The 15,141-nt window shown below is 44.5% G+C and overlaps 1 protein-coding gene across 1 annotated transcript in view; it reads right to left on the reverse strand.

Annotated features, from left to right (window-relative positions):
* The window catches only part of LOC127291785 (putative callose synthase 6), a 39,166-nt gene extending 32,958 nt beyond the window's left edge, over positions 1-6,208 (reverse strand). Inside the window, exons 1-10 of the mRNA XM_071828857.1 lie at positions 5,969-6,208; positions 4,745-4,931; positions 4,562-4,662; positions 4,124-4,236; positions 3,950-4,034; positions 3,761-3,868; positions 3,528-3,668; positions 2,461-2,565; positions 2,251-2,342; positions 2,045-2,168 (exon numbers count right to left, since the gene is read on the reverse strand). Of these exons, the coding sequence (XP_071684958.1) occupies positions 2,045-2,168; positions 2,251-2,342; positions 2,461-2,565; positions 3,528-3,668; positions 3,761-3,868; positions 3,950-4,034; positions 4,124-4,236; positions 4,562-4,662; positions 4,745-4,931; positions 5,969-6,208 (1,296 nt within the window). The remainder of the gene's footprint in view (positions 1-2,044; positions 2,169-2,250; positions 2,343-2,460; positions 2,566-3,527; positions 3,669-3,760; positions 3,869-3,949; positions 4,035-4,123; positions 4,237-4,561; positions 4,663-4,744; positions 4,932-5,968) is intronic.
* Between the last annotated feature and the right edge of the window lie 8,933 nt (positions 6,209-15,141).

Below are 15,141 nucleotides of genomic sequence, written 5' to 3' on the forward strand. Positions count from 1 at the left end.
GGGAGACCGCCATCACACCATGACACCCCCATCTGGAAGGATATTGTTGTCGGGCTCCCCGCCTTTTGCTCCATCTCCAAGGTCACCTTGGGAAATGGGACTGTCGCGGCCTTCTGGATGGATCTCTGGCTTGGTGATCAACCCCTTCCTGAGCGCTTCCCCAACCTTTTCTCCCACTCCACTCGCCCTAACGTCAGTGTTGCTACTACTCTTTCTTTGGGTCTCCGCACCTACCTTGGACCGCGCCTTAATGTTGCCGCGGCAGATGACCTTCGATTCTTGTCTCACGAGCTGACCTTGGTAGACCTTCGTCTTGACGTTTCGGATTTACGGGACACCCGCCTCTCTAACAAAAAGCTTTCAAACAAAAGTTTCTATGTCCATTTCTTCAGGCATTTGCAGATTGATGATGTGGCGACTGTGGTTTGGAGGAGTGCGGCCCCTCTCAAGTGCAAGATTTTCTGCTGGCTTGCTAGGAAGAAGCGGCTCCCCACCAACGAACGGCGATTCCGGCACCACCTCACCACCTCCGCCGCTTGCCTCTCATGCAACACCGTTGAAGATACTGACCACCTGCTGCTCTTCTGTCCCCGAGCTACCGAAGTTTGGGAGTCGTTTCACTTGGGTTTTGACCCCGACGCCTACTCCAGTTTTTCTGACTTCTGCCTCAAGCACAGCTGCAGCTATGAGGAAGCCACTATCAACAGGACCATCGCTTGGAACATCTGGGAATGCTCGAACTTTCAATACCATTAACGAGGGTCTCTCTAGTCGCTCGCAGATGTATCCAGGATATCCGGCTATGGGCTTTCAGATGTAACACCCCCTCTTCAAACTCCTTTCTTAATTCGTGATGTAATGGGTATGATCCCCCTGAAAACCTCCCCCCCCCTTTTTTTTCTTTCTCTTTTGCTCTCCGCGCCTAGTCGCCTAGGTGCCTCAAAAATTCTCCTTGTAATGAACCCTGTTGTTTTCTCTTGTCGGTTATAAAGTGTTCAGGCTGGCGTAAGCCCACCGTAGTCCAGGTCAAAAAAAAAGTATGTTCATGACTGGGCGAAAACCTTGTTCTAGCTTTTGGCCGGAGATGACAATGGCTAAGCCTTCAAGATCCATGTATCTGAGTGGAGGCATTGTCTGTGGGAGCCGCACTTCATTGTCCTAGTTCTTGAGTCTCTAGGGGAAACCCATATCTTGGAATCAGTCATTAGTGGCACTCTGAGAGCACCACTCCCCTTGATGGATGCATCATCAAGGAGCTCCTGTATTTGTTGCAGCCGATGCCATTTTCATCTCCTCGCCCAAGATGCTGGACTCCTGAATCGGATGATGGCGATGTGTCCGACGTGGTTCTCCCTTGGCGCGGGGGGGGGGGGGGGGGGGATCATTTCAGGAGAAGATGCACGCTGGAGGGATCAGGAGGTGGTGCCGTGTGGCATCTACCACATCAAGGACGGCGGGTTTCCATGGTGTGACACGACAAGGTCACTTCGGTAGACACAGAATGATGGATGTGCGCATGACGGTGGCGTTGTTTGGCGCCATTGCACCATCGAAGACAGGTCTAACATGGGTTATGCGGATTTATTCCCAAAGGATGGTTGTAGTTACGACATCACTAGCGGCTTTTGGATCGTACACATGCGGTGACTGGACGTGTGCTCCCGACTCGTCATAGGATGACTCTGTGATTCACAACGATCTACCTGGTGGGGTGTTGATGTGTTGTTGTGTGTCTAAGGCACAATGCCTTGGTGACATGATTACCCCCATTGCTGAGCTTGTAGGTGTGAAGTCAGCCAGATGGTGGCTTGGGATTGTTTGACGTATGCTTTTTTCAGACCTTTGTTGAATAATATTTGATGCAAATGCCGGGATTTGAAAGAAGGCCATGTGCATCTGTTTGATGCAAATGTCAGGTGTTTCAACCTCTCTTTTTTAGGTATTCAAGTAAGAATATCTAACCAAAATTTACGTGCAAAAATTACTAATAGCAAATGTACTGTAAGTACATTTCTGAAATAGAAAGAACGAAATTGTCACTTACATGATGGAAGATATAACAAAGGTATTCAGGCATAAAGCGAACATTCGAAGCTTCACCCCAGATCAGCAAATACAGCCCTATGTAAAGTAGCTCTGGTTGCTGTGTAGTAGCAGCGATTGGAATTCTGTAATGTAAAAAAAACATCGAACTGTTGATGAGACTGACTTGAGAACGAGATGTGGAGGAAAAACTTCTGTATTTCTTACTTGATGTTTGACTCCAACTTCAGATAACGACACCAGGAAATGTAATTTTGAAAAATTTTGCTCATCAAATGGTTCACTACATTCATATGAATCTGCAAGTCATATTAAAGTTTCATGAATAAGGTGAACATGCACATAGGAACTGAAACAAGTGGAGACGTGCTATGAGAAGTTGATTTTACTCAACAATAAATAAATAGAAACCTTTACCGTGCAATCATATTTTTCAACTTGGTGAAAATCAGACCCTTCAGACATTTCAATGTTGGCAAGCAGCAAGATCAAATGTTCCTTTTGATTCTCCACGTTGGATTTCTATAATGAGGACCCAAACCATAGTATGGAAAATATTTTTTTTACAAAGAATACAAACAAAAACATGGACACAAACACAAGACGTAAATTAATCATAATATGACCAGCAGCGGAACTTGACCAATATCGTAGAAGAGGCCAAGAGAATGTTCAAATAAGAGATGAGACGGCCAAACTTGAGTAGTTTATCAAATGTACGGTAAAGATAGTAAGAAAGAAGTTCTTCCAGATGGGGGCCATGGCCACCTTGGCCTCAACTAAGCACCGCCACTAAATATGACCCAAAAACCCATACAGAGCCTTGTACAAATACGAAAAACTTATCAGATGCCCATATCACCATTAAAACATCACCATGTTTTTTTATTATGCCGAGAATAGTGGAAACACACATATTTTCCCAAATTTAAGCATAGAAACTATGGATAAAATAAAGAGTAATTAAAATACACATGTGATATTTGGGTTCACTTATGTACTCCTTCATTCCGAAATATAAACTTCCCACTCATTCTAATATTTATATTTCACCAACAGTTTGACAAATAACATGTTGGTTATATAAAGCATAAGTGATATTGCTGAATCTCTATTAAAAAGAATAAGTGATAAAGCATAACGGTAAATTTTTGTACCCTGCAGTGCATGTATGGGAACTTGAAATACATGTAGACATCCTATGTTTTAGAGCAGATGAAGTAATTATCGTTTAACAAATTATAACAACTTCAGAAAAAGTAAATATAAGTTCATAAACCAACAAAAACAATAAGTTCATAAATTTTATAAATATTCTAGCCGGGCCATTTCATTAGTCCAAAAATTAGACACTTGATTGATATGCCCCCAAGGAGTATATTTCCACTGCCACAAGCCCCCAGGATAGATTTAGAAAACTAAAATTCAAGAAGATTGAAAGAAGTCGCATCTAAATACGAGTTTAAGGATCAGTTATTTTTCACCTGAAATCCAAATGTTTGCCATAGCAAATCAAACAAATCACAAATAATAGGTTCATCTATTTCTTCAGGCACAGAAGCTGGACTGGGCCTTGGCTGTGGAAGGTTCTGTACACTGCGAAGAAGCTGAACTGCTGCTTTTATCTATAGTTTTCACAATCCAGGAAAATAGTTCAACGTATATATTATATTAACAGAAGGAAGTCCAAACAAATTGAAGATATGTATGACCTGACCTCAGGAATGTCCATTACTGGTTGTGTTGGGCCAGAGATATTAAGAGGTAGAATGTTGTAGTGTAACGAAGCTTTCTCCTTTTCAAGTGTTTTACCATACTTAACAAACTGCAAAACGATCGTTCCAGGTCATCATATTCTTGCAAAAAGCGGTACATTGCAATCAGTTGTATCTGTTGGATGGAGAACCTGAGGGCGAAATTTTTCGGGTGTGACGGTTTTGAGCACATCAAATAGGACAGATGCAGTCTGATAGTACGTAGCAATCCCATCCCTATGCGTCATTCAAAATGTATTGAGTGAGGAACTAAGGATAGATGATTTTTCCAAGAGGATTGGTAATGCAACCCAATGCTAGCTTACGGTTTTCTCGTTTGAACACCCTCCTCAATCTGTTTGTTACAATAGCGCTCATAGAACCTCTGAACCTCTTTTACATCAGTTGAGGCAAGCCTGCGCTGTGTTTCCATCTCTTCCTGTCAGACAAAAAACGCACGTCCATTATGTGGAAGCAGGCACACATGTACATAATATCTATACTACTTTTCAAAGGAATCTGGAGTAGTTAGTATATAGCGAATCAATTAAATTTTAGTTACAGACAATGCTCAACGGTTTTTAATTATCTCGGTATCTGCTATGCATAATTGAGCACCTAGCTAGGTTTGGCCAGAATAATCTAGCAGAATCACGGTGGCAAGTCAGCGGAAATGGTGTTTCTTCATCGATCTTGTACCAACAACAGATTTTCTGTGTTGATGAGTACTACCGTACGAGTACTAGGATGATAATGAGTAGTACCTTTTCTAGCCTTTGCACGAGTCGTGCTTGAAACCGCCCAACCCCACGTACACTTGCTGCTGGATCTATGGCGCGAGCCTTCTCCCACGCAACGAACCGGCCTTCCCAACAACAGGCACACAAGTCTCCGTCAGTATGGAAAACAGAGGAGCCAAAGCGTATGCGTCTAGCTAGTGTACATACAGAGGTAGGCGACGCGTGGGTTATCCGCCTGGATCTCGTCGGCGGCCCGAAGGATGGGAACGATGGGCGCGAGGGAAGTGGGCGGCACGAGCTCGGTATCCTCGATGATGCCATCCTCGTCCTCCTCGTCCGGTCCCGCCGCCGCGGGTTCGACGTCCCGCCGCCGCTCGACATGGGCATGCTGCCTCTGCCCGACCGGTGATGGTTTCAGCTCAAGTGGCGTACGTGGTGGTGAGCAAGGCAACTTAGAGACAAGGGAGCGGAGCTGCGGAGGAGGCGCAAGCCATGCTAGCGCCTAGATCTTCTTTAACAGGCCGGCGTTACGTTGATGATGGGGGTGTCGTCTTTTCTTTCATCTCAGACTCATTTTTTTTCTTGTCGGGCCTTTAAGAAAAGATCAGATTCGAGTTTGTATTTCTTTTTTCTTTACTTTTCTTTTCTATTCTTTTTGGGTAATTATATGATCTTCTTTATTCTGCCGCACAAAGAAATTGATTCGCTTCTTTAGTGCAGCTGTCTCACTTTATCAAGCATTTTCTTTTCAATCACTTAATTTGCTCCCCGGGTGCGCCCGTATCGCACGCCCGTACCAGGTTCATCGCCCGGCGTTTGGCCAAACCCTGATTGTAACATCCCAATTCTAGAATTTTCAAACATCATGCATTGCATTCATAAGCATCATATCATCATTGCATTTTAGGAAAAAATTAAATTTTATTTCAAAAATGGCACTTATAGCCACTTAGGCATGTTTGCCAAGTTTGGATTTATAAAGTGTTTATTTTGTTTTAAAACTAGTTCCAAAGTGAAACCCTTCTCACAAGGAACACACACATATTTTATTTGTATTTTCTGATTATTTTTTAGTGTCAAAATGGCTTTGCAAATAAGAAAATAGGAAAAAAAGGAAAAAGGAAAAAGGAAAAGAAAAGAAAAAAGAGAACGGCCGACCCAAGTGGGCCGACCCAACGAACCGCCGACCCAACGAGCCGCCGGCCCATCCGGACAAAAACGGCCCGCGCGCGTCCCCTTTCTCCCTCTGCCGCCGATAGGTGGGGCCCAACTGTCAGGGGCCGCCTTCCCCAACCTCCCGCCGCTGCACGCGCACCCCGCGCCCACCCCAGCCACGTTCTCCCTCACCTCCCCCACCTCCCCACGCTCCTCCCCAACCGGCCCGAGCCCCTCCCCTTAAAGCCCCCGACCTCCTCTCCATTTCCCCCTCACCCCACACCCGAGCCTCCGCCGCCGCGCCACCGTCTGCGCCGCCTCCGTCCGCCTCCCGCTGCCGGTAAGGGGCAAGCCAGGCCACGCTGCCGCCGCTCCCAGCTTCACCACTGCGCGCCGAACCGCGTCCACCCCGCCGTCGGGCCCGAGGACGCCGGGAACATCGCCGTCGCCGCGTCCTGGCCACGCCGCCGTGGACCACCATCGCCAATGCCACATCACCCTCCACGTCGCCGACATGTCATCGCCACGCGTGCACCACGCCAGCGCCACGTAAGCACCCCTGTTTCTTTGTCCATTTTCTGTAAACAGATCCCAGCCGTCCGTGTTGTGTAGGTCCAACGGCTGCGAGCGCCGATCCGCGCCATAGAGGTACAAACCAATGGCGTTCCGCCACGTGTCCAGGCCACCCTAGATTTTGTTTTAACAGAGATTCGATAGTCTGCGCTTTGTAAAAATCATATCCAGAGATCTGTAGGTCCAAAAAATTACAAATCATATATCGTTGGAATCCTAAAAATATAAGCACATTATGAAACAATAAAATGTGAACTTGCAGAAGTTTAAAAACCATTCATATTTAAATGCCTAATTGGAGTACTTTACCCATAAATGAGATCTACATATCCTTTTCGAGTGATTCTTTTTTGCATATGCTTGAAATGGAACCCTCTGTCCAGTAGTACAAAAATCAACATTTGTCTACTGTACAAAAATACCTTTTACAATTAATGGTAGTTGCCCTTCGCTACTGCGACATAGATGGTTCGCAATAATTCAACCGACCATAAAACTTGACCATGACATCGTGCATGTAGTAAACAACCAGAGAACAACTAAGAGGTGTTATCATGATTAAGATACATATTGCATCCATATTTTTCTGTTTACGCATGTCAATGTATAGCACCATGCTTATGGTGCATTGTTATATGATTGTAGATTGTGATTGTGCCGACTGCAACGCCTGTGCTTGTGAAGATTGTATCAACTCTCCACTTTATCCAGGAAAGTGACACACCAATCACAAAAGTCCAAGTTTTTATCTATGAACGGTAGAAATTTTTGTAGTATACATGTGTAGGGTCTTATGCTTGCTATGCAATCCCAGTAGTCTAGCTACCCCTACTTGATTTCTTTGTCGCCATTAAATTTAGTTGTTGCCCAGCTATGATATGAAATGATTTTGTTAGTGAGTTATGGAAAAACAACTAAGTTAAGGAATTACCTGGGTGGAATTGGTATTGCTCGGGTTATGTTGAGTGGTTGCAACGGGGTCATGTCTATGAACCGCCGTGTGCATCGCACTTGTGGACGGCCACCCAGGAACAAAGAGATTGTAGACAACCTTGCTTATTAACTACCATACAGCCACATGCTAATATGGGCTATGGCTTGATGGAGTATGTCGTGAAAACCCGGATCCTACGTGACAGATGATGTAGGGGATTGTATGTTGGTACGTGTCCGTAAAGAATGGTCTGGGGGGATCATTTCAGAAAAGTCTTGTCCTAGTCAACATATGTCCATTTGAGAAAAATGTGCTTCATGGAAGAAGAGCAGACTAGGTCATGTGGGTAAATTGTACAACCTCTGCAGAGTGTTAAAACTAAGTACTTAGCCGTGTCCTCGGTTACGGACAATTTAAGCGAACTGACAAGGATCCTGTTCGAAAGTCTCCTCATTCTAATTTCTTAAATAAAACTTGATGGGTGAACAGGAAATATGATAATTGGTGCGTGTGACTATCGGCTAGCAGGTTCTGTGCCATGTCTATGGTCCGACACTACAGGGGTAGGTCGCCCAAACCAAGTTGATCATATGAAGTTGGAAGGCTCACTGATGTCAATCGGTGGTGTCAAGGCTCACTGATGTCTATCGGTAGTGTCAAGGTTCATTAATGTCTACCAATGGTACCGCTTAATTAGTATGAAAGAAAATGATTTGTCAAATGATAAGATAAAATTGGCTTTATGCAAATATGTCTGAGCTCTACCAGCCGAATGATCACGTATGTGTTAGGTTGCCACTTGTGTCCACCATAGTGTCATCTTGCCAATACAATTCTAAATGTATTGACCTTCGGGATGTATTTATGTTGCAGGTTACTTCTCTAGCTGAAGATATTTGTTTAGGTTCACGAGTCTTTGCCCAACATGTCTGCCTGTGGCTTCATGAAGGAAGATGACTCCATGCTTTAAGATTTTTTTGCTGCTTTAAACTCTGAATTTGTGCTAGCCTGAGAGCTATGCAACTTGTATCGAACCATTTTATTTCCGCTGGATCCTACGTTGTAATGAAGACCTTTGCTACTTGGTATTTGATCTTAAACTATGTGTGCTAGCATTTCGATCTAGGACTAGCACTATTGCACAGGGACTCTCACTTTTTCAGGTGAGGTCACTACACTGACGCGACAACTCTCGGCGTGGGCGCGCGCGCCCATACCGCCCGACCGTACTAGCATCCGGCAACGATATTTAACCCCAAGAAGGAGGTAACTTGAAAACCATCTATCTATTTCCCTTTCTTCTTCCTCCAAACTCCAAACAACCTCCATTCGATCTTTAATTCTACCCGTCTTTCTTTGATTCCTCGCACATAATCTATCAAAGGTATGTTTCTTCTTCGATTCCCAACTTATTTTCAGCAAAACCATGCTCAGTCTTTTGCCATTATCTATCTAGACTTAGGTCTTGTTCTTGGACCAATATTGATTAATGAGTATGCCTAGATTTATTTTTTGAGGAGATTTATTCATATATAGCGTAGAGGAATACCTTTAATATTTTTGTTTTTATTGGATCAAATTTTATATTATCTTTAATTTTTCTTTTTATATGAACACAAGGAGATGTACATGCGATGGCCGCGGCACAAGCCACACCATCCGTTGATGGGCTAACCCTCAAGCCACTTGAAATCGAGTTTGCCGAGAATTTTCAGCTCAACCATTTCAACCATCTTATGACCCGAGAAATCAAGTTACCTTTGTTGATGTTGATATTATTTTCTATACATTTGAGCAAAGTTTATCATCCTAATATAGGAAAGAGGGAGTACCGAGTACGAGTAGCAACTCCGACATATCAACTATAAAGATGACGAGTAATCCGGGTGCCGTGGCATCGGCGCAAAGAATCGGGCCGACAAGCGCTTAGCTAAATAAATAGAAAATTTAAAGATGTAGGGCAACACTTGGTCTAATTAGTGTTATCTGATGGGAATATATTAAGTAATAGAAAAAAAAGAAAAATCTAGAGGAAAAAAAATATTCAGAACCATAAACACAAATATTAACCACCTGGAATGTTGACAAAATGGCAAACCATATGTGCTCTGGCCTTGGCTAGTTTCGGAGATGGAATGCACCAGAGTTTAAGTGTATTAACAATAAGATAGGGTTCGAAAAAGAGCTAATTTAAAGGGAAAAGTAAGTATTACAGGCGAAGCTTCGCTAGCTGGAGTAGTTGGCAAAGAAATCTCCTTTATTCTGTGTGTGTGCCCGTGACTTTTGCGCCTTTGAGTTGGGTGGCTTTAGCATACAGGAGTGGGGAGATTCCATCAATTTTGAAAAATGGGTGCGTTTCGGATCTGGAGAGAATATTCTTTTTTGAGAAACCACCTCGTTCCGTTCTATTTTTCAACTGAACACCGGAACAAGATCTAGGTGCGGAACCATCTCACTACATTTCACTTGCTGACACAAACCGAACATACCCTAACTGTTAACTGTGTCAATAAGATACGGTTCGAAAAAGAGGTAAAGGAAGATGAGTAAGTATTCCAGGCGAAGCTTCGCTAACTTGGAGTAGTTGGCTAAGAAAACTCCTTTATTCTGTGTGTGCCCGTGACTTTTGCGCTTTTGAGGTGGTGAGGATTGTTTTTTTTTTCTTAAAGGAAAAAAAGATGGTTTTTGTAGTGGCCCCGACGGTATTATAAATAAAGTTGAGGAGGAATCGGAGTGCAATGATTATATTTGGTGCCACGCAAAGAGGTCCAGTCTCGTCATCATCGATCGACCCAAACCCCAACACACCCAAGACACGCTGCAGGATGGCGGCGGCAGGTTCCAGGAATGTGGAGTCACCAGAGCAGCAGGCGTTGAAGATGGCGGAGGCCCTCCGCGATGATTCTAATGTGGAGTCACTCAAGGAAGCGCTGAAGAAGATGGAGCTCCTTGGAGGGAGGCTGTCGGCGCTGCTTCGCGGGCGCGTCGTCTCTCAAGACCACGTCTGGTTCCGCCTGGCGTTCCTGGCGGACAAGCTGAGCGGCATCGTTGCGGTGCTGCAGCGCCAGCTGGACAAGCTTCCGATCTACGACGATCCCTCCAAGCCGGAGACGGCGCTCCGGCTGCAGGAGCTGACGCAGCTGGCCGACGGGGAGGTGCGGTGCCTCCTGGACGCGTGGGAGCAAGCCCCGCTCTGCCCGCTGCCGTGGCGCAAGCAGGTCCGCCCCGCGACCATCGAGAGAAGCCTCGCCTGGCTCGTCTGGAAAGGGATGCGGCTCACCGACGTACTCACCCACGACGCCGACGCCGACGCCGACCCCGTGTCCGCTTCTGCCCCCGAGCTGCTGCGGCAGGAGCAGGATGGAGGAGGATGCCCGCTCTTTGGCGTCGACGGTGCGACCAAGAAGCTGCGCACATGGCTCACGGAGAAGGACGACGGCGGCCTCAAAATCGTCTCCATCGTCGGACGCGCCGGGGTGGGCAAGACGGCGCTGGCCATGGAGTTGCACCATCAGATTAGCGGCCAGTTCGACTGCTGCGTGACTGCCAAGATGTCCCGGAGACCTCACAAGCACCACTTTCTCCAGCACATACTCCACCAGATCACAGCAGCTGAGCACGCGGCAACCGACCAAACGGGTAGGGTTAGCAGCCAGAACCAAAATAGTAACAGGTATGATAAATTATTGATAATGCTATACCTTGTGTAATATTTTCTAAAATCAAAATATAAAAACAAATTACATTTGGATGCATGGAAGGAAGTCAACATTGAACTAAATGTATCATTAGTTTTTGTAGATGTTAATATTTTCTTCCATAAATTAAATTGAGTCAAATTTTAAAATGTTTGATATACTTAGGACAATAGTACTAGAATGCCATATATTTTTGATCAAACAAAGAATACAATTAATATATTTTGAAACGGAGGAAGACAAGAAATTTGATCATCTATATATGTGCAACAAAATCTGTCAATAGTTGAAACTATCTAGAGGGTAGAAAACATACAAGTGCCAACCTCGAGGATAAGAGTAAACTCAATATTTCTGCCTCTTCCTTGACCGACGCTGTGCTGCTGTGGGGAGGCTGGAGTTGGTGAGTCGTGGGTCTGGGCTCCCGCCTGGATCAGTCATCGGCGTAGTCAATGGCAGATCGAAGACGTGTTGGGCGGCACCGCCTGGCAGCTATGGTGCCCTCCGGGGTCCGCAAGTGATGTCTGATGAGGTGGAGCTAGCGATGCTGCATCTAAGGCTGGTGCCAACGCAGGCTATAGCGCGGGCGATACCGCCCGCAACAAGGCGGTAGCGGGGCGGTAGGCGGTCGTGACGGTAGCGGCGGGCGGTGGTTCCACCGCCCGGCGGTAGGGGCGGTACCACCCTCCTATAGCCCGCGTTGGAGGCGAGAGCGGGGCGAGAGGGAGGCGATAGCGGTGCTATTGGGGGCGGTAGGGAGGAGAGAGAAGTGAGAGCTGACACTATAGCCCGTGCACTGTCACCGTGGGGTGAGAGTGAGGTGAGAGTGGGGTGATAGTGAGGATAAAAGCTGACGTGGCGAGGCTATAACGGGTGATGCATTGGCACCAGCCTAACAACAGCTACGTCGTGGAGTCTCAAAGGCGAATGCATGAAGATGGAACCGCGCAGGGTGGTGATGCTGTCCGGGAACGTCGCACCTTTGGGCCTCGACGTCCAATGCGTGAAGATGGACCCGCACAGGGTGATGGTGTTGTCTAGCGCCATGGGGCCATCGATGACAGGCCTATCGAGGTCTCTACGTGGATTTGTTCCCTTAAAATGGGTCGATAGAAGACTGAGTCAGTGGCTTCTCGAGCATTCACATGTATTCCAGAACGCGGCTCTGCTTGGCTGGATTTAGGTTCCCGCTTTGCCACAGGGCATCCTGGGGAAGTCACCTATTCTACCTTCTAGGGGGTCGTTGTGAGGTCGGGGTACAAGGTGCTGAAGACATGATTACCCCCATTTTCAAGCTAGAAGGTGTGGCGACATTCATATTGGGAGCGGGGCTAGAATGATTGATGGCAATGGCCGATCAAAACATCAATATGCGCTCTCTCTAGTGGAAACAAAATATCTATGACCGGCTATCACGCCCGTGGGAGGTTCGACTTGCCATTATCGCCATTATGTGCTTCTTCTTTGTCCAGTTTTTGGTTTAGGGTATGTGGGACGTTTGGGTGGTGATGTCGCCAGGAATGTGGTTTGGGGTTACTCGAATATATGATTTTGGCAGGGTTTGTCGATTAATCAGTTAAATTGGATAGATGCATCTATCGATGTAGATGCTAGAGTTACCCTCCATTCCGGGGGAAAAATACAACTAACCCCGAAACTAACCCCTTGAACACATATGAATAACTTACAATATACCCCTCTAAAAACAAACCAACAACCAAAAAGGCACCCTACAATACCGTATTCGAGCCATATGCCAAGTGCCCAAGGTACTTTGCAAAGCCTTGTTTGCACTCGACAAAGGCTTTGTTGGGTGTTGCACTTGACGTACATGCATCGACTACATGCATCGACTGAGACCAAACTGGCAAATATGCATTTACTGAATGTTTTTTTACCGTGCACTCGGCAAGTCTTTGTCGAATGTTAAAAAGGGATGCTCGGCTAAAAAAATGCCGGTACAAGGATGGTAGTTCCGCATGCCACTCGTATTTTACACGGCAAAGAAGGTATCACACTAGCGCATCATGTGTCTCATATCTTTTTCAAAATGTTGCGCCCTAGGCGCTAGGAAAAATATATTCTGCAAAAAGGGCATATGCTTGTTCTCGAGGGCGTCATGTGTCCTTCTATACCGATCTCCCTTCTCTGGGCACTCTGCAAACACTAGGCTAACATGTCCACGACACTTGGCATAAGATCACAAAGAGTACACTCTCATGCTACGTGTATAGTTTCCCGATTGAAACAATTTCGTCATTTGCAAAAAAGAAGAAACAATTTCGTCATTATTTTTGCATGTGAATTAATACTCAACTATCCTGATAATTATGTATACATCCAAGCCATTACGAAACTACTTCATCATCAATTTTATGAGCATGAATTAAGCTGAAGTGTAGTTGTGTGTACAGCCATGTTATCGTTGCACACCCAGTGAGAGGCAAGATGATGCCGCCAGTGCCTAACTTGAAGCCGTTTCACAATGACATGTCCACAAAAAATGCAATCAACTCATCCACTGAGCAGATGGAGGTGGTTAGCAACATCAAGAAAAGGCTGAAAAATAAGAGGTACCGTACTATTTATTTTTTTGCCTGAAAAGTGGGTCGTACTATATTACTTTTAGAAGGGCTATTTTACGCTTGTTTTACTATGCTTGAAATCCCTACAGATGTTAAACACAAATTTATGTCATTCCAAAACTTTTCACTATTCTTGTGTTTAAGAGTTTTGCTATGCTTCACCAGCCAGAGGCCAATGACTAGTTAAGAAATAATGGATTATCAGAAGTGTTTAAGGACTCCTAACAGAGTTCACTCCCTCATTTTGTTATGCTTGTCCTAGCCTTGGGAAATTCTGGTTCAGTATATTAATCTGGTGATTGTGTAGTTATTACAAATTTCATTTTCATGTTGCACCCTTTTTGCACGTTGGACCCAAAGTATGAGGTTGCCTTATAAACCCAGACGGAAGGACTAGAAGGACTAAATGATTATATATGTGGCTGACTCTTACTATTTTCTTAGTGATTTCCTTGTTCTATCACTGTTCGGCTGAATTAATAGCATGGCTTCTCATAAAATGCGAAACATCTCACTATTGTTAATCTGCTGGAACCTAATTCTCCAATTAAGCTAAACCATTGTGGAGATTGTATGCTTTTGGAAAAGAGAAAGAAAGTTTGGCAGTCTCATATGAAAAAGGTAAAACATGTCACAAAACATTATTTGACCCATGTAAAAATGACTTATAGTTGGAGACACTGTTTGCATAGTGATGTATCATATGGAACGACAAAGTGGCAGTACTAGAACATAAATTTTTGACAACGCAGAACAAAAAGAAGGCTACAAGAACTTTAGACTTAAATTGAGATGATGTCATGGTGAAACCAAAATATATCACACATAGGTCATCTTGTTCCAAATATCTCACCATGATGGTTAAAGTGGATAATAAATCCGATGTTCTATTCACAAAAGTAAACTTTTGATGTGGAACTGATATTAATTACTAGATCATACTGGTGATAAAAATATAATATATTATCATATTATTATGAAATATCTGTCAAATTTTATGCACTAGCCAACACAAACAAAGTCCGAACTAATGGAAAGATCTAGGAAATGCACATACACTTCAAGAGGTGGGCTCAAAAGGCCTTGTACGTAGACAGAGGGGGCAACAATAAGTTCAGGATAAATTATGCCTCACATGGCTTGAAACCGAGACCTTGGTTCTGATACCATGTCAAAATTCATATACTAGCGAAGACAACCAAAAGTCCACATGTACAGTTCAACAATACCATGACTCTAATTTTCATTAGGGTGGCTTTCCATGTTGGTTATATGGTAATGTAATATAAGGTTCTAAACTTCTAATAGAGTATTGCATCCATTTAGTTGAATGCGGTGCAACACCTATGTTTGGGATTTTTGTTTTGTTTTGGTCTATTATAATTTCACAATTATATCGAGATGTTTATCATTTTTCACATTTTATTCCCTCCATGCTAGGTATCTTATTGTAATAGATGATATTTGGGATACATCAGAGTTGGGATTGAAATCATCACCTCTACGAGAAAACACAGTAATGAAAGCATGGGAATTAGATGATAAAGATGAGAAAGAAAGCAATGAAGACCAACCCGAGGAAGGGATCAAAGAAGATCACATCGAAAAGAGAAACGGAGAGGATTGGGGGGAAAAAGAAATAAATGAAGATCAAGCAAA

Source organism: Lolium perenne, chromosome 4, assembly GCF_019359855.2.
Source record: "Lolium perenne isolate Kyuss_39 chromosome 4, Kyuss_2.0, whole genome shotgun sequence".
NCBI classification, from domain to species: domain Eukaryota; kingdom Viridiplantae; phylum Streptophyta; class Magnoliopsida; order Poales; family Poaceae; genus Lolium; species Lolium perenne.